The sequence below is a fragment of the Canis aureus genome, chromosome 16 (genome assembly GCF_053574225.1).
Source record: "Canis aureus isolate CA01 chromosome 16, VMU_Caureus_v.1.0, whole genome shotgun sequence".
Taxonomy (NCBI): Eukaryota; Metazoa; Chordata; class Mammalia; order Carnivora; family Canidae; genus Canis; species Canis aureus.
The window spans coordinates 7,387,803-7,407,857 of NC_135626.1; the positions used below are offsets into that span (position 1 = coordinate 7,387,803).

The 20,055-nt window shown below is 57.3% G+C and overlaps 1 protein-coding gene and 1 long non-coding RNA gene across 2 annotated transcripts in view; one reads left to right on the top strand and one right to left on the bottom strand.

The window, feature by feature from the left end:
- Positions 1-740: 740 nt before the first annotated feature.
- Positions 741-8,348, bottom strand: LOC144285674 (uncharacterized). Its single transcript, XR_013353919.1, has 4 exons — positions 6,761-8,348; positions 3,977-4,183; positions 1,897-2,787; positions 741-1,769 (listed from the first exon to the last, which is right to left on the bottom strand). It is a non-coding gene; the product is annotated as an uncharacterized LOC144285674 (long non-coding RNA).
- NCS1 (neuronal calcium sensor 1) overlaps positions 5,749-20,055 on the top strand; it is a 47,046-nt gene continuing 32,739 nt past the window's right edge. Inside the window, exon 1 of the mRNA XM_077851057.1 lies at positions 5,749-5,899. Within this exon, the coding sequence (XP_077707183.1) occupies positions 5,836-5,899 (64 nt within the window). The 5' untranslated portion in view covers positions 5,749-5,835. The remainder of the gene's footprint in view (positions 5,900-20,055) is intronic.

The window sequence follows — 20,055 nt, forward strand, 5'->3', positions numbered from 1 at the left end:
CTTTTGTCACCAATTTGTGCTTTTTTTTTTTTTAAGATTTTATTTATTTATTCATGAGAATACACAGAGAGGAGAGAGAGAGAGGCAGAGACACAGGCAGAGGGAGGAACAGTCTCCATGCAGGGAGCCTGACGTGGGACTCGACCCTGGGTCCCCAGGATCACGCCCTGGGCTGAAGGCAGCGCTAAACTGCTGAGCCACCCGGGCTGCCCTGTTTGCGCTTTTTTGATGGCATGTATGGGATAGCTCTCCTGTGGCCTGGCCACTTGCTTTTACTCCTGTATTGCCTGATTGGGTTCTTTCCCCAACTTTCTACTGAGAGCTCATCTTTTCTTATTGGCTTAGAAAGTTGTTTTAGTTTTTTTTAGCTTTTTGTTTTGTTTTGTTTTAAAGATTTTTATTTATTCATTCACGAGACACACAGAGAGGCAGAGACACAGCCAAAGGCAGAAGCAGGCTCCCTGCAAGGAGCCAGACATGGGACTCGATCCCAGGACCCCAGGATCACGACCTGTGCCGAAGGCAGACGCTCAACCACTGAGCCACCCAGGCGCACCCCCCCCCTTTTTTTTAAGATTTGTATTTCTTCATGAGAGACACACACAGTCAGAGACATAGGCAGAGGGAGAAGCAGGCTCCATGCAGGGAGCCCGATGTGGGACTCGATCCCAAGACCCTGGGATCATGCCCTAAGCTGAAGGCAGGTGCTCAACCACTGAACCACCCAGGTGCCCCGACTTAGAAAGTTCTTAATAAGTTAAAGATATAACCTCTTTGGGCAGCCGGGGTAGCTCAGCGGTTTAGCACCTGCCTTTGGCCCAGGGTGTGACCCTGGAGTCCCAGGATCAAGTCCCACACTGGGCTCCCTGCATGGAGCCTGCTTCTGTCTCTGCCTCTCTCTCTCTCTCAAGAATAAATAAAATCTTAAAAAAATATATTACCTCTTTGTCCTGTGCTTGTGCAAAGCATTTGGTCCTTATAACCCTGCCCCCCATGAGAAGATCAGATTGGTTTATAAGATGGGAAGTGATCTGCCATAAGCCTCACAGTACAGAAGGGAAAAGGACAGGACCAAGGCCAAGGGGTTTTATGCTCCATGCTGGGGGTTCAGTGGGACCAATTTTTAGCACCCTCCATTCCCAGCAGCTGACTCTGCCCTGGGCATCCTCCGTTTGTACCCCTGATCCCCACCAGGCCGTGGAAAGGAAAGGACTTCCCTGGACACACCTCCTTTTCATATAAAGTGCCTCAAACCCAAGGACCAGGTGCCTGTGGGCAGCTGTACCTCAGGGGAGCTTGAAGTTACCTGGAGGAGTCAAGAAGGCTCCATGGAGGTGATGTTTATGTGGGGACTTGAAGCGACATTCAACAGTGCTGCCCAAGAAGAAATATTATGTGAGCCACATGTGCAATGTTAAAAGTTAAGATATTGAGGGACACCCGGGTGGCTCCGTGGTTGAGCGTCTGCCTTCAGCTCAGGTCGTGATCCCGGGGTCCTGGGATGGAGCCCCACATTGGGCTCCGTGTGGGGAGAGGCAGACTCTTCATTCTCCAAAGAATGAAAATTTAAAATCTTTTGCTTTTTAAAGATTATTTGTTTATTCTTGCGAGACACAGAGAGATAGAGGGGCAGAGACACAGGCAGAGGGAGAAGCAGGCTCCGTGCAGGGAGCCTGATGCGGGACTCGATCCCAGATCTCCAGGATCACACCCTGGGCTGAAGGCAATGCTAAACTGCAGAGCCACCCGGTTGCCTGAAAATTTTAAATCTTAAAAAAAAAAATAATAATAGTTGATATCGAAACTTTGCATCCAAAATAGTACTCATTCCATATATCACTGCATTTTTAAAAATATTAATGAGGGATTTTTCATTCCTTTTTTGGGGGTACAAACCTTGAAAATCTCCTTTGGACTGGCCACCTTTCATGTGCTCAGTGGCCTTTGTGTGGGAGGCGTCCCTGCACTGGACACTGCAGGTTTAGGCCATCACTATACTCTAGGAGGAGAAGGGAGGGCCGCCCTGGAGGAGCAAGCCCTGTGAGAGGGAGCAAGAGGGGAGTCAGGAGACAAAAGGGCTTTGAGAGCCGGCAGTGGCTTGATCAGCCTGGCCGGGGGTGGGGCACAGAGGAAGGTGTTCAGCCTTGAGGTCTCTTCAGGGAGTGAAATCCAATGGACTAGGTGCAGAGGATGGATCTAGATGGATCTAGAGAGTAGGGTCCATGGGGAGAGCAGGGTGTCCAAGACGTTTCAGATTTCTGGCTGGAGTCACAGTATAGGAGAAGCCATTTATTTGCCCACGGAGAGAAGATTCTTTTTTGGGGAAGAGGGGGGTTTGATAAGTTATGTTTCTGGCCTGATGAATGAGGGACACCCACATGGACACACCCCGCAGCAACCTGGATACACACACAGGCTGAGACTTGGGAGAGACTGGGCTGGAGCTGCTGATCTGGCCCGGGAGGTAACGACGCCAAGGACGCAGTGGCGCAGGGAATATTTAATCCAGACTCTGCCTACCACAAGTACGTCACTTTTGTTCCCCAAGGGCTTTCTGGAAGAACTACTGAGCAAGCTTCTGGGGTCACTCTTCCAGGCGAGCTCATAAAACAAGACAAGGGACTCTCTGCTGAAAGGCAGGGCAAGGACCAGAGGCTGGGTTAGGATGCAGATTCCCAGGTCATGCCCCCACCCCGTTCAGCTCTGCCCCTTCTGGATGGGGCCGGGGCAGCTGGGTCACCGATCAGTGCCGGCAGGTGATTCAGGCAGGCACCTTCCCTGGGCTACCTGCAGAGGAGCGAAATGACTCTATCAAATGTTTGTCTTATTCAAAAGCACTGTGATTATTATTATTATTATTATTATTATTATTATTATTATTATTTTGTGTGTGTGTGTTTATTATTTTTAAAGATTTTATTTATTCATTCATGAGACACAGAGGGAGAGGCAGAGGCTTAGGCAGAGGGAGATGCAGGTTCCCTGCCCGGGGAGCCCAATGTAGGACTCGATCCCAGGACCCTGGGATCATGCCCTGAGCCGAAGGCAGACGCTCAACCACTGAACCACCCAGGCGTCCCTACAAGCAATGTGTTCAATTGTAGAACACAATCTGTACAAAATACAGATGAATTTCTGGAATTAGTCATGATGGTTGCACAACCCAGCGAACCATACACATTAAAACAGTGAATTTTATGTTATGCAAATTATATCCCAAGTTTTTTAAATGCAAGGAAAAATACAAATGAGGGCAGAAAATAAAGTGACTTGCATTCCCACCGATACTGGTAACAAGTGATAGAACACTCTGGAGGCAGAGCCTTCAGATTGCTTTTTACAAGTGTACGTAAGTTAATTTCTATTACTTTACACACGCTGGTTTATAACCCTTGGGGAGCCACCCTCAACCCCCCCATCCAGGGACCCATCCCTGTCCCCAAGGGCTCAGTCCTCCATGCTCTCCTTGCCTACCCTCCCTCCTTAGTGACCTTATCCTGCCGTGTGGCTTACAATCCCAGCTCTATCAGGATGGTTCCCCAGCTCATCCCCGCGGCCTCCATGTCCCTGAACTCCAGACGCTGACATCACCTGCTTCTGGGGCCTCATCCAACATGCGTCCATACTTCTCACGACCTGAGCTGGACTCCTGCTCTTGCCGCCTCCATACTTGTCCACTCCCCATGTGAGCGATGGACCTCCCCCTCTAACAGTTGCTCAGGTCAAGATCCTTGGCATTGACCTTGACTCCCTTCTCTTTGTCCTACACCCCCCATCCAGTCCATCAGGCTATCCCACTTTCGCACTATAACCTGAGTCTAACCAGTTCTCTCCATGTCCTGGCCTGCCTTGCTGGACCCGGCCACCACCCTCCCTGTTGACCAGGGAGGGGGTCCTGATTCTGCCCATGGCTGCAGGGATCCCAGGGCTGGGAGCAGCAGCCAAGGGATCCAGTTAAATACTGGGTCTGACTTACCTCCCACCTCTCCCTGGCTCTCCAAGCCCCTGCGAGGCCACATGTGGGCCACGGGGCTCCAGGGCAGGGTCTGGGCACTGCTCCCCCTTCTCCAGGCCTTCCTCCCAATTCCTTGCAGAATGGGTAGGAATGGGTTCCTTCCAGCTGGCAAGTATGTGCCCATCTGAAGGCTTCCTGCGGTCTGAGGCTCCATCCAGGGGAGGCCATCTAGGGAGAGGAATCGGGAATGGGCCCTGTTTGGAGGTAGGAGGCGGCATCTGGGGGCTGAGAAGCACTCGCAGCCCTGGTCAGGCTTTCTCTGTCTCCTCAGTTCCTCTGTGGACTCTGGACCCCTTGGGGTCTGTGCCAAAGCGGGGAGAAAAAGAAACCCTGCCCACCACCTCATCCTTGCCTCTTCCTCCCATGCTCTGTCCACCCTCAGCACCTTCTTTCTCATCACAGAGGTTTGCTGAGTGACCACGACAAGTCAAGTGCCTTCTAGGTGTTACAGGTACAACCACAAATGAGAACCCTGTCCTCAGGCGGCTCACAATACAGGGGATGAGACACACAAAGAATCATCACAACCAATGAAAAGGAGACTAGGTCTGCAGGGCTTGCAAAGGAGAAAAGGATACAGCTGGTTAGGAGGCAGGAAAGGTCCCCACACACTGACACTGTAGATGGGGTGGCCAGGGAAGGCCACGGGCACTCTCTCTCGCCTCTCTCCATCCGGGTGGAGCCTTGGCCACTGGCCTCAGCCTCAGCTCGGCCTGGAGGACCCCTGCAGGGGAAGCCACCTGCAACCCCCGCCTGGAGGCCAGAGAAGTAGAGAAAGCAGATCTGCCCCTGTCACCCCTCTGCTTAAAGCCCTGAGGCCCACCCAGCTCCTTGCTGAGACGGCAGGCGGGTGCCCTCTGGCCCTGGCCCTTCCCTGTAGTTTCAGATTGTAGCCCCTGCGCCCGCGGCCCTGTGCACTGAGAGGGGTTCCCCCTCGGGCTCAGGTCTCCCAGGCCTGGAATAGGCGGTCCCAATCGCCCTCAGGGCTTGGAGGTCACCTTCCCGCACCCCCCCAGGGGAGGTACCCCCACCAGACAGGTGACATCTTGCCGCGGGGAGGGCCGGGACCGCCTGTCCCATTCACCCGCGGGTGCCCAACAAATCTGCTCGAATGAATGAGTTTCTGGGCGCAGAGCCTCGGCCTCATTCACATCAGATCTTCCGGGCCCTCCCCGCCACCCCCACCCCCACCCCCCCGCGCCCCGCGGCGCCGCGGGGGCCGGGGCGGAGGGCGACGGTGAGCGCCCCCTCCTCCGCCGGCCGGTCGGGGTCCGCGGGGCGCGGGGCGGCGGCGCAGGCCGGGCCGGGCCGGGCGGGTGCGGGGCGGGAGGTGGCGCCGGGCGCTGAGTGGCGGCTCCGGGCCCACCCCCGGCGCGCCGGTGCGAGCGGGAGGCGGGAGGCGGGAGGCGGGAGGCGGGAGGCGGGGAGCGCAGGGGCGGCGGCGAGAGGGAGCGCAGCAGCGAGCATGTGCCGCGGAGCCCAGTAACCAGGGACGACCGCGGCCACCCCGCGGCCGCGTCGCCGCCCAGCCCAGCGCAGCCCCGCGCCGCGGCGCCCGGACGGCCCGGGCCTGCGAGCGGCCGCCCCGCGCCCCCGCCCCGGCCCCGGCCCCGGCCCCCGCCCGGCCCCCGCCCGGCCCCCGCCCCCGCCCCGCGCCGCGCCCAGGGGGGCCGAGGCGCCGCCAGCCGCGCGGGCCCGGCGCAGACAAAGGCGCGGCCCCGACCCGGCCCGGCCCGCCCGGCCCGGCCCGCCCCGGCCAGCCGCTCCCGCTGGGCGCCCCGACGGGGTCCGGCCGGGGGCGGGGGCCGCGGCCGCCGACGATGGGGAAATCCAACAGCAAGTTGAAGCCCGAAGTTGTGGAGGAGCTGACCAGGAAGACCTACTGTGAGTGCGCCCGGACCCCCGCCTCCGCGCCCCTCCCCCGGCCCGCGGCCCTCCTCGGCCGCGCCCGCCGCACCCCGCCCTCCGCCGTTCCCCGCCCCGCCTGGGCGCCGGCCCCTCCGCAGCCCCGGCCGCGCCCCCCGCCCCGCACCTGGCCCCATTGTTCTAGGGCGGCCCTCCCGGTCCACGCGCCGGGCCGCCCCCGGGCCGGCAGGACCGACTCCGGCCCCGCGGCCCCCCGACCCCCCGACCCCCACGGCCCCCGACCCCCCGACCCCCCGACCCCCGCTGCCGCAGCGCTGTCGGCCGGCGCCGGGCCGTGCCGGGCCGAGGGGGCCGGTCGGGGCGGGGGCTCCCGGCTGCGCGGCGGCTGGGGCTGTGCGGAGCCGACGGGCACGAGCGCAGCGGGGTGGGTGATTCATGCATCACGATGCCGCCGCCGCCGCCGCGAGGTTGGCCCGTCGCCCCCTCCCTGGCCCCAGTCGTGTGCGTTGCGGCGGGAGCGGGGCGAGACTTGCCTGAGCGCTCGAGGCGGCGGTGGCGGCGGCTCGGGGTCCTGGGCGCCGCGGGGGCTGCGGGATTTGCAGGCTGAATTCTCCCCTGGCCCCCATCTCACCTCCCCCTCCCTAGCCCCGTCTGCCGCACTGGGAAATGGGGGGTGATCTGGGCTGTCTCAACAGGTCACCGTCTGGGGCACCCCCAAGAGGAGGGTCTGCCCATTTCCGACTTCTCCAGAGCTGGCTTCTTGCGTCTCTCCACCTGGCCCCAACTTCACAACCGTTCTGTCCCCTCCTATCTTCGGTTTCTCCAATGGAGGACTTCTCCTGTCCCTGCAGCTCTTGGGGGACACCCCACGCAGCTTACCAGGGGTTCATGGCACTGGAGATCCTCTTGACCCCATGCTCTCTCTTTTGGGGGACGGGGAGAAGGATGACTGCATGGTCTGGAAGGGCTGGTGCCTGGGTGTCTGACTTGGAAGGGCGCACCAGCCCGGGTGTGGGTTGGAATTCAGAACCCATACCTGGGCAGCAGCGTGGGGCCAGCCCCTTTGCCGGAGATTGACTGGCAGCCTCTGCGTGGATGGAGGCCGGGGAGGCAGCTTCTGGTGGTGCATTGCACAACCTCTGCCCCCCCACCCCCATCGGTCTTCTGGGCACGTTGGCAGGTCTGGCCAAGCTCACACTTCAGCTCCATGCCCCTCGCCCCCATGTGCTTAGAACAATGGGGGCTTTCCTGAGTGGGTGCTAGTCTGCTGAGGGGTACTGGTCCTTCTCCAGTGGAATTCTCCAGCAAGGAGCTCACATCCCAGTAGCTGGTCCTGGAAGTGTTGAGGCTCCAAGGACTGGGACTCTCTCCTTACTGCTCTTAGCCTCTTTCCTGGGGGAGCCGATGGGTTGTGGGGGGACGGGGTGGCCCTGTTCGGCTGCTGTTCTGTGAGATTTGCTGGGCCTTCCCTCAGGCTCTGGCCAGATGTAGGCAGTAGCTGTCTGCAGGCAGGCTGCAGGTGGGACTTCCCAGGCTCTGGTGCCCTGGGCGGCAGAGGGCACCACGGGCTTTGACAGGAGTGGTGGGCTTGGGTCGCATCAGGGTGTCCCCATTGTGGTAGAGCCGGAGAGCCACCTGAATGAAGCCAGGTCGCCTACTTCCTGAGCCTGTCACATGTCAAGCCCTTGGCATCATTAGCTCATAGAATTCTCAACCGCCCTGCACGTGGTGGGCAATGTTCCCAACCTCATTTATAGATGAGGAAACTAAGGCTCGGAAAGGTGAAGTCGTGTGCCCGAGAGCCACGGCCAGGGGCTCAAACCCTGTCTGGTCTGTTTCCAAAGTTATGCCCCTGGAGAGATCTCAGAAGTCAGGCCGAGAAGTCAGGAGGGGCTTTTCTTCTGTGGGTCCCTGTCTGGTTGCTGCTTCAGCCCGCGATGGTGGATTCTGGATGCGAAGGGGTGGGGGCCGTCGTTTTGTCCGCCCTGCCCCCCTCACCCTGGGCTCATCTGTCAACTTTGGGAGAAGTTGAGTCAACAAGGTTTTGTTAGGAGCAGGCCTGGTGGTGCTGTGCTGGCCTGGGCTATTTTTAAAGGCCTTTGGAGACATGGAACAGTTTCGATCAGAGAGTTAGCCCAGAGTACTTCGCTCCATAGAGGCCTTATTAGGTGTGGGCTGGGGAAGGTGCTGGTGGGTTCTTTTGCCTCCTGTCTCCCTTGCTGATGCTTGGTGGTGCTGGCTCGTAGTAGGCCCACAGATATTTGTTGAGGAAAAGTCTCCCAGCAGGAAAAGCAGAGAAAGCCTCCAGCTTGTTCTTAGGCCCCAGATGGGCTTCCTTCTGATGGGGACTGGAGCCATCTGTTCTCTGTTGCGGGGGTTCCGTGTGTGGGGTCAAGAGATGAGCACTTAGCAAGGGCCATCAGATGGCAGAGTCTCCTGGAGAACTTGTTAAATGCCAAGTACATGGGTTGCTTTGCTCTTGGATTTCTTACTCCTGAGGTCTGGGCTGGGTCCAGAGCCTTGCGTCCTTGATACGTGTTACCATGCAGGTCTCAGTTCCCGGGAGCCCCAGTTGAAGACCTGCTCTGGTTCTGGGGGTCCCGGCATGTGTAAGTGTCACCTGGGGGCTTATGCCACCTCGGGGTAGCACAGATGGCTGCAGGGCCCAGAGGGGAGCTCAGATGTTCACACCTGAGTCATGGCAGCCGCCACTGCTGGTGGTGACTCTCCTGCTCCCTGGGAGAGACTGTCCTGATGGGGTGTTTGTGTGAGAGAAAGAGAAAGCAGGAGAAGGTCTAAGACACATCAGATGCAGCCTCGCTAAAACCCTCTGTCTTTCGGGCTGAAGACTGCAGAGGAGATCGTTTTCCTCCTCTGCAGATAAGATTTGGTAAACCACCATGCCCCGTAGTGCCATCCTCACCCTTCCTGGCACAGCTCACACCCAGAAGCACAGGAGGTTCGAGACTGATGGGAGCCCCTGCCCAGCCGGGACTCAGCATAGTCAGTGTGGCCGGCAGTCCAGTTTCTTGGAGGTCTGGCCCACTTTCTCCCAGCTTGTTGGTGAGGCCGTGGTCAATCCTGTGTGCCCCGGCAGTGGGACAGTCCAGCCCCTCACTTAGTGACCCTCAGCTTCCTCATCTGCAAAATGGGTATGCTCATGGTACTTGGCTTCCTGGGGGATGGAAGGCATCACCAGAATAATTCCCTTATAGCCTAATACCTGGATCCTTTGGTAAAGGGTCCTCCTGGATGCATGGCGACAAACAGCTGCCAAGGGTGTCAGGCTGCGTGTGAGCGATCGTTATAATGTCGCTTTGGGTACACGATTCAGCTTCCTCTTGAATTGATCTTAAATACATCTCGTGGGCAGAGTTCATCTGTCCACAGAGGAGTCCTCCCACGGCCCTGGACTTTGTGGCTTGCACACAGGAGGCGGAGAAAGGTGGGAGCTTGGGCTTGCCCGAATCTTCGCAGATGCTTGTTTTACCTGCAGTGGTCTCCCCGCACCCCCTACTTGTTAATTTTGGGTCTGCGCCCGCTTGCTGTTCATTGAGTGCTCACTCTGTACTGGGTGCAGACATTGGAACGGGAGGGAGGGAGATGGAACTCTTCTTGCCTTCAGATGGAAACCAGCCAGATGCTCCAAAAAAACCAAGCCGATGGGGCTCGAGCTATTTGTTGTGGTCCGAGCTGCATTGGCTTAAAGCTCCTGGGCTCCAGCCAGGCAGCCCCAAGAAGCAGACACCTCCACCCTGCCTCCCTTCCTTATCCTCTCCCCCGGGGTGCTCACGGCACTCCCCAGGGACCCTCTGCCCAGGACTCGGAGGAAGTCACCCGTTCCCTGTCCCTCTTGGCCAGCCTAGGCTCTGCCTTGACCTTGCTAGCCAACCTTGAGCCTCCATAGCCTTTTTCCTGATGCCCAGGATGGTGCCTGGTGCATGGCAGCTCGTGCAGGGGAGGAGCACCCAGATGGGAAGTCGGGTGGCTGGCAGCCGATGCCTCTGCCACCCAGAGCCGAGAAGGGGACCCTCGTTCACGATCAGGAGTCTGTGCTTAAGAGAGGCCTGGGTGTCTCTAGTTGGGTTCTTGTGACTCTGGCTTTGGGAAGGGTCACACAAAGGTCCCTTCCTGTAAGATAAGGAATATTCTCTGATGATCACTGCCCCCACACGGTACTGCTCGACCAGAGGGGGCAAGGCATTGCCGTGGGGGGAGGCAGCATCTGCTAAGAGGGCGAGACCAAGGAAGCCTGTTCCCTCTCTCTACTGTAGGTGAGACAGAGCAGCAGCAAGACAAGTTGATATTGGGGGGTTACACTAGGGTGGGCGTATGGGCAAGAAGCATCGAGCCTGCTGTTAGGAAGGAACCCAGTTTCCTGGAGAAGGGGAGCTGGGTCCTCAGTCAGGCTCTGTGACCTTGGGTAAGTCGCTTACCTTCTCCGAGCACCAGCTTATTCATCTGTAACGCCTGCCCATGTGACTCCCTGGATCCAAATGGGAGGATGCTTTGAGGTCCAGAGTGTGGGCCCGAAAGGAAAGGGGGGCTCTTTGGTGGCAGAGTCTCAGGGAGGATGGTAGGCCTCCAGGGCCAGATGTGCTGGGGTTCTGGCTCTTTCCTTGCACAAGCCCCCTTCTCACAGAGCTTGACTTTCCTCCTATGGAAGATGGGCATCCCCGAGGCCCCAGAGTAGGATTCATGGGTGGATGAAGGGTTTAGTGTAGTACCTGGTGCTAAGGGGGCCCTTTAAGCTTCTGGTGGCACCTGGTCCTAGGATCCTCTGTCTCCTAGAGCAGGAGGGCTGAGTGGGCCCTGTAGAGAGACGTGAAGGAGGCCAGAGAGGTGCAGGGACTTGCCGGGGGTCACAGAGCCCAGGCCTCCTCCTTATACCTGTCTGGCTCTTTCTGCCTCCTCTAACTCCTCCTGTCTCCAGCCCACCCCCACCCCACCCCAGAGATTCTGGCATAGTGAGGTGACAGCCCTTTCTCCTGGCCACCCAGCCCCTCTCCTCCCAAGGCCGGAGCTCTGCAGATGATGGGCGGTGGGCAGTGCAGCTGTCCACTGGGCCAGCCTCACGTCACTGCTCACCAAGGGCCCCGAAAGCCATGGGATGGGATCTGCACATTTTCTGAGATGGGTGCGGGGCCATGGAAGGAAGTGGTGGAGAGAATCAGATGTGGGTTTGGAGAGTGTTCTTTTTTTTTTTAATACGTTTATTTTTTATCGGTGTTCAATTTACCAACATACAGAATAACACCCAGTGCTCATCCCATCAAGTGCCCCCCTCAGTGCCCGTCACCCACTCACCCCCACCCCCCGCCCTCCTCCCCTTCCACCACCCTTAGTTCGTTTCCCAGAGTTAGGAGTCTTTATGTTCTGTCTCCCTTTCTGATATTTCCCACACATTTCTTCTCCCTTCCCTTATATTCCCTTTCACTATTATTTATATTCCCCAAATGAATGAGAACATACACTGTTTGTCCTTCTCCGACTGACTTACTTCACTCAGCATAATACCCTCCAGTTCCATCCACATGGAAGCAAATGGTGGGTATTTGTCATTTCTAATGGCTGAGGAATATTCCATTGTATACATAGACCACATCTTCTTTATCCACTCATCTTTCGATGGACACGGAGGCTCCTTCCACAGTTTGGCTGTTGTTGGAGAGTGTTCTTATCTATGGTCCGAGAATGGATTGGAGGAGGGGTGGTCGTCAGGGCGGGGGGTGGTCATGGTGATGAACTGGGTGTCGGTGGGGATGATATGGAGGGCAGATTCTGGGGATATTTAGGAGGAGCATTCAGTTGGACTTGGTGCGTAGGTTTCATTCCCTTATACATTTGAGATTATATACTTCTTATTTTCTAACTTTTTAAAACCTAAGAATTGTGAATGTTTGCTCACATCATTAAGTATTCTTTTAAAACATGATTTTTAAGGGGCACCTGGTTGGCTCAGTTGGTTAAGCGTCCCACTCTTGTTCTCAGGCTCAGGTCTTGATCTCAGGGTCATGGGTTGGAGCCCTATGTTGGGCTCCATGCTGGGCATGGGGTCTACTTAGAAAAAAAAAAAGTTTAAAACATGATTTAAAAAAAATAAAAAGCATGACTTTTAAAAAATGGTATGTTGTATGAATGCAACGTTTTATTTGATCCCCTGCCATTGGACAGTTAGGTTGCTTTCTTAATTTTTTCCTTCCTTCCTTTCTCTTGCCTTTCTCTCCCTCTTCTTTTGCCAATATCAAGAGTGCTGTGATGAATGTTTCTCTACTCAATCTTTGTATGAACATCTTTGTGATAAATTTTTGCACATAGCTTTTCTTGAAGATAAATTCCCCAAAATGAAGCTGTGGAGTTAAAGCCCAGAGATGTTTTAAAAAGGCTTTTGATAGAAAAATTGTTAAATCAGGGATCCCTGGGTGGCGCAGCGGTTTGGCGCCTGCCTTTGGCCCGGGGCGCGATCCTGGAGACCCGGGATCGAATCCCACGTTGGGCTCCCTGCATGGAGCCTGCTTCTCCCTCTGCCTGTGTCTCTGCCTCTCTCTCTCTCTCTGTGTGACTATCATGAATAAATAAATAAAATCTTAAAAAAAAAAATTGTTAAATCACTCTCCAGAAAGTATATTCCAATTTCCATCTTCAGCAAAAGTGGATGAGAGAGTGCCTGTTTCCCTGCATCCTTGCCAGCACTGAGTCTTACTGCTTTTCTGGATTATTGCTGATTTTGTGGGGAAAGAAAAGAGGTGCTCACTCTTTGAGTGTTCCTTCCTTTGATTATTTTTAAACAGAATCCTAGAATCTTTGAGCTAGAGGAGACTTTGCAGGGGGTGGAGTGGGTAGGTCATTTGGTCCAGTGCCTTTATTTTACAAATGGAAAAATCGAGTACTGGAGAGGCAAAGTATCTCTCCCAAGGTTACGTGGCAAATACCAGGCAGAAACCCAGGACTGCTGGCTCCTGTTGGGGCGCTTCCCACTGTGCTATGCATGACGGGTTGGCTGTTGGGGTTGACGTAGGGCTGTCTCGCTTTTTTCTGATTTGGTTCATCCTGTCCTAAATATCTCTTGCTCTCAGGTAAGGAAAAAACCAGTATCAATTAAAAAGAGCATCCTTCTTACTGGCTTTTTGAGATGAAACACTTTGCACGTCCTGGGTGTGGTCTATTTACCAGGGCAGAGAACGTCATAAATTAATGTGCCAGGTTTCCAGGTAACTTGAAATTGGGGTCAGATTCCCAGCTGAGAGCAGGGCAGCAGAGTGTTGAGGGCTTGTGGGACAGCTTGCTGTCTTCTGGCTGTGGCTCTGTCCACCCCCTCAGCCCTCTGAGTTCTGGGTGTCTTATGTGTGACGTGGGGATGGACAACGGTGTGGACATAGGGATCGGCATGTAGTGAGCGCTCAGTAGATACTCTCACAGGAAAGGCTGCTTAGCTGTTGGTGTCAGGGGACAGCGGCCCTTGGCTGCTCCCCTGGGGGTCACGGGGTGACCTGTACAAGCCCTCTGCTACATTGTGAGTCAGTGCCAAAGATGACGGCCTCTGTGTCTGGCCCAGCTGGATGGTGGCAGCATCATTCTGCATTGGGCTCTTGGCTCACTGGGTCAGGGAGGGAGGATGTGCTGTGGAGTGCTGGACTTCAGGTCCCTGCGTGGACATGGCCTTGGAGGGCCAGAGAGATACCCGCCTGGGCTTCAGTCCCAGAACCATCACAGCCTGGACAGTGACCGTGGGGTCACCAGTGCCCCTTGGGACTCAGTTTCCGTCTCTGTATGATGTTCAGATTGCCAGCTGGGGGACTTCTCTGGGGCAGCTACCCTGGGGACCTCTGGTGTCTGCTGACCTGGGATCATGGGCTGTCTCGGCCCTGGGCACAGCTCTTAGTTTCGCGGGCCTCGGTGTTCTCGTCTGCGAATTGGGGCTGTTGGGGGGCGAGGTTAGGGAGCGTGGAGACATGAATTTGATGGCTCCTGAGTGATGAGGGTGAATCTGTAATCAGAAGCTGTGTCTGCTGCATGTTCCCGTGAGCCCAGCCCAGCCCAGGTGTGCACGTGCCTGTCACCAACTCCTCCCCCCAGGAATCCTGGGCGGTCCTTGCTTACAGATGAGAAACTGAGGCTCACGGGGGATCGGGGTACAGGGTTGGCCCCAGGCCACCCATGTGGTGACTGATGCAGCTGCCATTCGATCCCGGGCCAAGCGCGGGCCCTTGCAGGTGGAGGTGCCAGAGAGCCGCCTTGGAGGCGTGGGGGTGATCGTGAGCAAGCGTGGGTGCCTGGTGTGGGTGTGTGGTGGGGCAGGGGCTGTGGATCACATGTGGGAGCCGTGGTTCACGGGGGCGGGCTCCGGGTGTGAGTGACGGGGTCGTGGTGTGTGTCGGGGGTGGATGAGCCGGCGTCTGTGCAGGCGCATGCGCATGCTGGCGTGTGTGAGGGCAGCTCTGCGCAGGTTGTAAATGCAGATGTGCAAGGCGGGCGGGTGGAGGGGCACAGACAGGCCAGGAACGTGGGTCAGAAGCCGACTGCGCAGTTGCTGCCCTGGGACCAGGCGACCCTGCTGCCACTTCTCAGCCTCCTGCCCCCGCCACGGTGGTCCCTGGGAGCCCATCTATCCTGTTATCCAGGGGGAATAACAAAAGTGACAAGCCCCGTTTACCGAGCGAGGGTGCAGTGCCAAGAATCCTGAGTACAGATTTGCCGCCGTGGGGTTGCACCATAACCCTGGGACTGGGGACTGTTGTGCCCATTTTACAGGTGAAGAAAACGAGGCCCAGGCAGATTCAGAGACCGCCCAGCCCATCAGAGGCCAGGTCAGGGCTCAGGCTCAAACCCTTGTCTGCCAGAGCAACGCCCCTCGCTGTGCCTGCCCGCCTCCCACAGTCTCTTATAACCTTAGAGCTGCTGAGGAGGGTAGTGAGCACCCCATCCCTGGAGGCATTCAAGCAGCTGTTGGACATCAGATTCTGGCCAGGTAGCCCAGATTCCTGGGCTGGGCTGGATGTGAGGTTGGACACTGGGTAGGATCCTTCCAGCTTCCTAGCTTCACACACGGCCCTACTGGTTCCAGATGTTTTGGCTCCTGCGAGGGATTTGGGACAGCCCTGGCCTTGGCTTCCTCCAGGAGTAGATGGCCCTGGGCCTGCAGGAAGGCAGCTGGAGGACGGTTGTGAGAGTCCAGGGGGCATCGGTGGGAGTGGACATCAGGGGCTGCCTCGGCCCAGCCTCTGAGGCCCTCCCAGCCTCCACTCGTCCCAGCAGAGGCTGCAGTGCTCACCTGGTGCCCAGTGCTGTGCCCTCCTTGTGGGATCCTCCCAGCCCGTGAGCTCAGGAGCACCATCCCTGCTCCTGCGGAGTCTGCATGCTGGGGCTGGGAAGCAGCAGGCCACCGGAGAATGCGGCCATGGAGACCAGCAGTGCCCCCTGGAGCCTGCCGGTGCCCTGAGGAATGTCTGGTAGAAAAAGCGGGAAACCACAGGGGCAGTGTGAGGCTCGGACACAGCAACACAGGGACCTCAGGGGCCTGAGGCCTGGTAGCAGTGCCCTGGGTGACTGTAATCTCCTTGAGGGTTGGGACACGCCTGGTGAATTTGATTTTTGTGCAGTGCCTAGCCTGGAACCCCACACAGGGCACACCTGTGAACACCTATGTATAAGGCTTCACGTTTTCCAAAGTGTTTGTCCACATGTTTTGTTTTGATCTTCCTTTGACCGGGGTGGGCCCTGCTTGTGCTCCTGACCAGCAATCGGATGGGGTGGGGGTGCAGGGTGTGGTGGATCTCCAGCTGGGAGTTGGAGTCTGGGGTCCTGGTTCCAGTCTGACCTGCTGTGGCTTCTGGCTGCCCCCCTTAGGATCTCAGTGTCTCTGATGTCCTGCTGTCTCTGTGATGGGGTATCACCTTGGCTTAGCCTGAGAGTGTCCTGAGGGGCCCACCTGGGGGGCACTGCGCCCCACCTAGCGAGCCCATGCTGGGGGCACCCAGGAAGCAGAGCAGGGCAGCCACTGCCTCTGGCATCCTGGTCTCCTACGGCGGCCGCAGGAAGCTGCTGGGGCGTCCAGGCCACTGCGCTCGGATTCCCTGGCAGGGGAGCGGGAGGAGGGTGGGAGGAATGTGGCTTTGAGGAATGTTTAACCCAAAGCAGAAATAGCACTCTGCTTTTTTTTATTTTAGGCTTGGGTTTTCAGCTAGGAAGTGGGCTCAGAGTGCCATCCTCTCTCTCTCCCTCCTCCCTCGATCCATCTCCAGCCTCCCCCAGCTCCCCCACTGCTCTGGCCTTTTGGGGACAGAAGGTGGCCTCTTTTTTTTTTTTTTTTTTTTTTTTTTTAAACCAAGAAGCTGCTGTGAGAACCAGGAAGGGCCCCGGATGTGGTGGCAGTGGAGCTGGGTTCTGATCCCTCATTCTCCCCGTCCCGTTCCTGTGGCCACTTCCTACCCTGAGCCTCTGCTTTGTTGTCTGTGGAACCAGGGGGGTGGGTGACACAAGCAGAGAGGGCTTGTCGCCATGTCAAGCGCTCCTGCTCAGGGAGCCGCCAGGCCTGGGTGTGAACCCCAGCTCCTCTCCTGAGCTCTAGGACCGTGGCCCAGCTCTTTCCCTTGAGCCTCCTCACTTCACCTGTAAAATGGGCACATGACAGCAACCCCAGCTCCCAGGACGGTGGCTGCAATTAGTGTGAAAATATTGCCCAAAGGACCCGGCAGGCCCAAGCTCCTGCACCCCGGTGGCCTCGCACATAAAATGGGCACACGCCTCTAGCAGGCTTGCTGGCAGGTTGAACGAGGGTCTGGGTCCTGGGTGAGGACAGCTCGGAAGCGCTTTGGCCTGACCCTTGGTCCTCTCTGCTGGGTGTGTGCTCAGCCCGTGCCAACACCCCGGAGGCCTTCCTGTAGGAGGTACCCAGGGACCAGCCAGCGTCCCTCCCCAGACCGGGTGGCAAGGACATGTTTGAAGATCATTGGGCTGTGAGCACCGTGAAGACAGACTTGTCTGGCTGCGTGGGTCACTCTGTCCCTCCAGCTCCTAGAACAGGGCCTGGAACTAACCAACGAGCAAATACGAAAAGGAACAAGCTGGCAAGCAAGCAGAGCTGTCACCCATCTTGGGTCTGTGCTCTCTGCTCCTGTCCTGCCCCGTCCTACCTCCCAGACTGGAGTTGGGGCTGGGACTGGGGCTGGGGGGCCTGCCCATCTGGGGGGTGGCTGCATCCTGAGAAGTCAGGCTCTGGGAGGCCAGGCCCCAGCAAGCCAGGCCTGGCAAGGACCTGGGTCCCTGTGACCTTTGGGGGCTGGGGACATGAGGAGGGGTCCAGCTAGCCAGCACGGCCTCTCCCTCCAGCAGCCCCCCACCCCGCCCTGTGCTCCTGTCTCTTTGTAGGAACTGAGACATTCCTGTTCAAAGGCAGGAGATGGGGCTATTTTTGGCATCGTGGGGGGAAAAGCGAATGCTTCCCTTCTGTTCAGAAGTCTCTGGCATGTGTGCTGGGCAGACGAGGCCCTCGACAGGGCTCAAAGCCTGAGCTGCCTGGGCCTCTGCCCCCCGCACCCCCACCCCCGGCCCCCAGGGTCCCCGTACCCCGTCTGAGGCCCAGCAGCCTGCAGCCTGTTGAGTGATGGTGATTATTTCCCGACTACCCGTGATGAGGCCCTTGCTGGGCCTGAGCAGAACATGATCTTAATTAAAACTAACAGCAGCCCTCACAATAAAGGAGAGGAGCCTGCAGGCCACTCTTACCTCGATAAGTGTGTCCTTGGCTCAGGCTCTGTGTTGCTGGGGGTGCTTGTGGGAAGGGGGCCCCCACCAGCTAGGGGCGAGTGGCTGGAGACCCTGGGTGCCTGTGTGAGGTCACTTTGGCCAAGGGTGTCCCGAGGCCACCTTGCCACTCTTTACTTCCAGATGCAGAAAACCCTTGTGGAACAGTTGCTTCCCGACAGTTCTGTGGGTGCCAGGATGCAGGGCAGATGGACGGATGGGTTTCTGGCCTTCCTGGAATTCACACTGAGGTGAGGGTAACAGGAGGCTAGGGGAAGCATCAAGACAGGGCATTCCACAATGCTTGGATGGCTACTGGGTCTGGGGTGCATCAGGGAGGGCTTCCTGGAAGAGGTGATGTTTCAGTTGAAACCTGAGGGTAGGAGTTGCCAGCCATAATAACCAGTTATTCATTATTGATCTGAAATCAATGTTGAGAGTGTTTCAGACAGAAGGAGCAGCATGTCCCATGTCTGGAGGCATCTAGCTGTGGCAACTCTGAGGAGCTAGAGAAGGTGCAGTGGCCAGAGTAGAGAGGAGGTGCGTGGTAAGGCAGAGGCCTGGTAAATTAGCCCTTGGAGGGGCCGCCGACCAGCAGGGCAGGGCTTACCTGGAGGAGGCACTGCTGGGGGCCAGTCTCGGGAACCTGGTGAGCCAGGTGAGGCCCCAGGGCTCGTGGGGGGGGAGGTGGGTGCTCCCCCTGCCCGAAGGAGGCCTCCTTCTGGCCTCCAGGGGGTTCTGGCCAGGCTGACAGGTGCCTCTCTGTGCCCCATTACTGCTGGGAGTCCCTGTGCTGGGGTCATCCTGCTGCCAGGTCCAGGATAAGGACTGGGGTGAGTTACTTGTGTGCGGAAGGCAGGTCAGGGCCACCCTCTGTTCTTAGTTCTTAAAGGGCCACAGCCGGGCCCACAGTGTGGCTGGGACCCAGATGCTTGGGGCTCAGGCCCCCACTCTACCAGAAGCCCTGGGGTCAGTGCCTCAGCACCTTGTCCCCACCGCCTGTCCCACCACCCTAGTGGGGACAGGGGACAGCTGGGCCACCCTAGTGGGGCTCTGATGCAGACAGAGCATCAGAGCCTGCTGCTGGCTGCTCACATCTGGGGTGGGAAGGGGAGGACGGTGTGCTGGCGGTGGCAGAGGTGGGGCTGGGTCCTGCTGACCCTGTCACTGCCTGGTTTCCATTCCCGGTATGTCCCACTACCCCTGTCTCTGTCTCCCTGCCAGTGTTGTCTCTGTCACCCAGTATGGGGGCCTTGCACCTTCCCCGGGTCTCAGTGCCTCACCTCTCCCAGGTCTGGGGATGAGGCCGGGGAGTGGGGCCTGTTGGGGTAGGCAGATGCCACATGCCCCAGGACAGGGCTTCTTGTGCCCCCTCCCACCTCAGGTGCCCAGGTGACTGGCCCTGGTCATCTGGCCATGTCTGTGAGTGCTTTGACACCTTTATTCATAATCGTAGTGATGGTTAACATTTTGAGGCCCTCGCTGTGCTCCAACTGCCTGGACCACATCATCCTTCTTCTGGCCTGTTCTCTGTTCCAGCGAGATGTGGCTTCCTGGGGTCCCCTGAGCTCACCACACTCTGTGGCATCTCCCTTACTCTTTGTCTGCAGAGGCCTGCCTGTCCTTTTTATGTCAGCCTACGTGCCCTTTCCCCGGGAACAGCCCCCACCCCCCCAGCTGGGTCAGGTTCCCACTTGACGCAGATTGTTAGACAGCTGTGCTGCTGTGTGCTTATGTCCGTCTGTCCTGTTACAGCAGACACTTGGAGGACGAGGACCTGTGTCTGGGCCAGTGCTGTGTTCCCAGAGCCCAGCTTGGGCCCTGGCCCATATGCTCAGAAATTACTTATTGGGGGAATGAAGGGGTAAAAACTATCCTGTTTGTCTGCCCATCCTTCTTTCTTTTCTTTTCTCTTTACTTTTTTCCTTTCTTTCAAGAGAGGGAGAGAGGGAGACAGGGAAGGGGAAGAGAGAGAAAGAGAGAGAAAGAGAGGAGTGCCATCATGGTAAACCCATTGATTAACCAGGAGGAATAACCTTGAGTTCTAGGAAGTAAAAAGAGGTGCATCTGCTTCCTCGCCTAGAACAAGCATGACACACACACATTCTCCAAGAACAGATATGCATTGAGCATCTACTACGTACCAGATGCTCTTTTATGGCCAAGGCTTAGGCAGACACAGATCCTGCCCCACAGGGCCCCCCACCACTGAGAAAAGACAAAATCAGAGAATCCAGGCAGGCAGAAGGACGAGGACAGAGCCGCTCCTCCTGCTGTCCAGGCTCTACCTCTATCTGTAGCCATGGTAGGCTTTATCCTCAATCTCCTGATGAGGAAACCGAGTCTCAGATTAACTGACATGGCCAGTGTCACACAGCTGGACCGTGGGAGAGCTGGGATTGGAACCTGTCGGACTGTGGATGTGGGTCGCT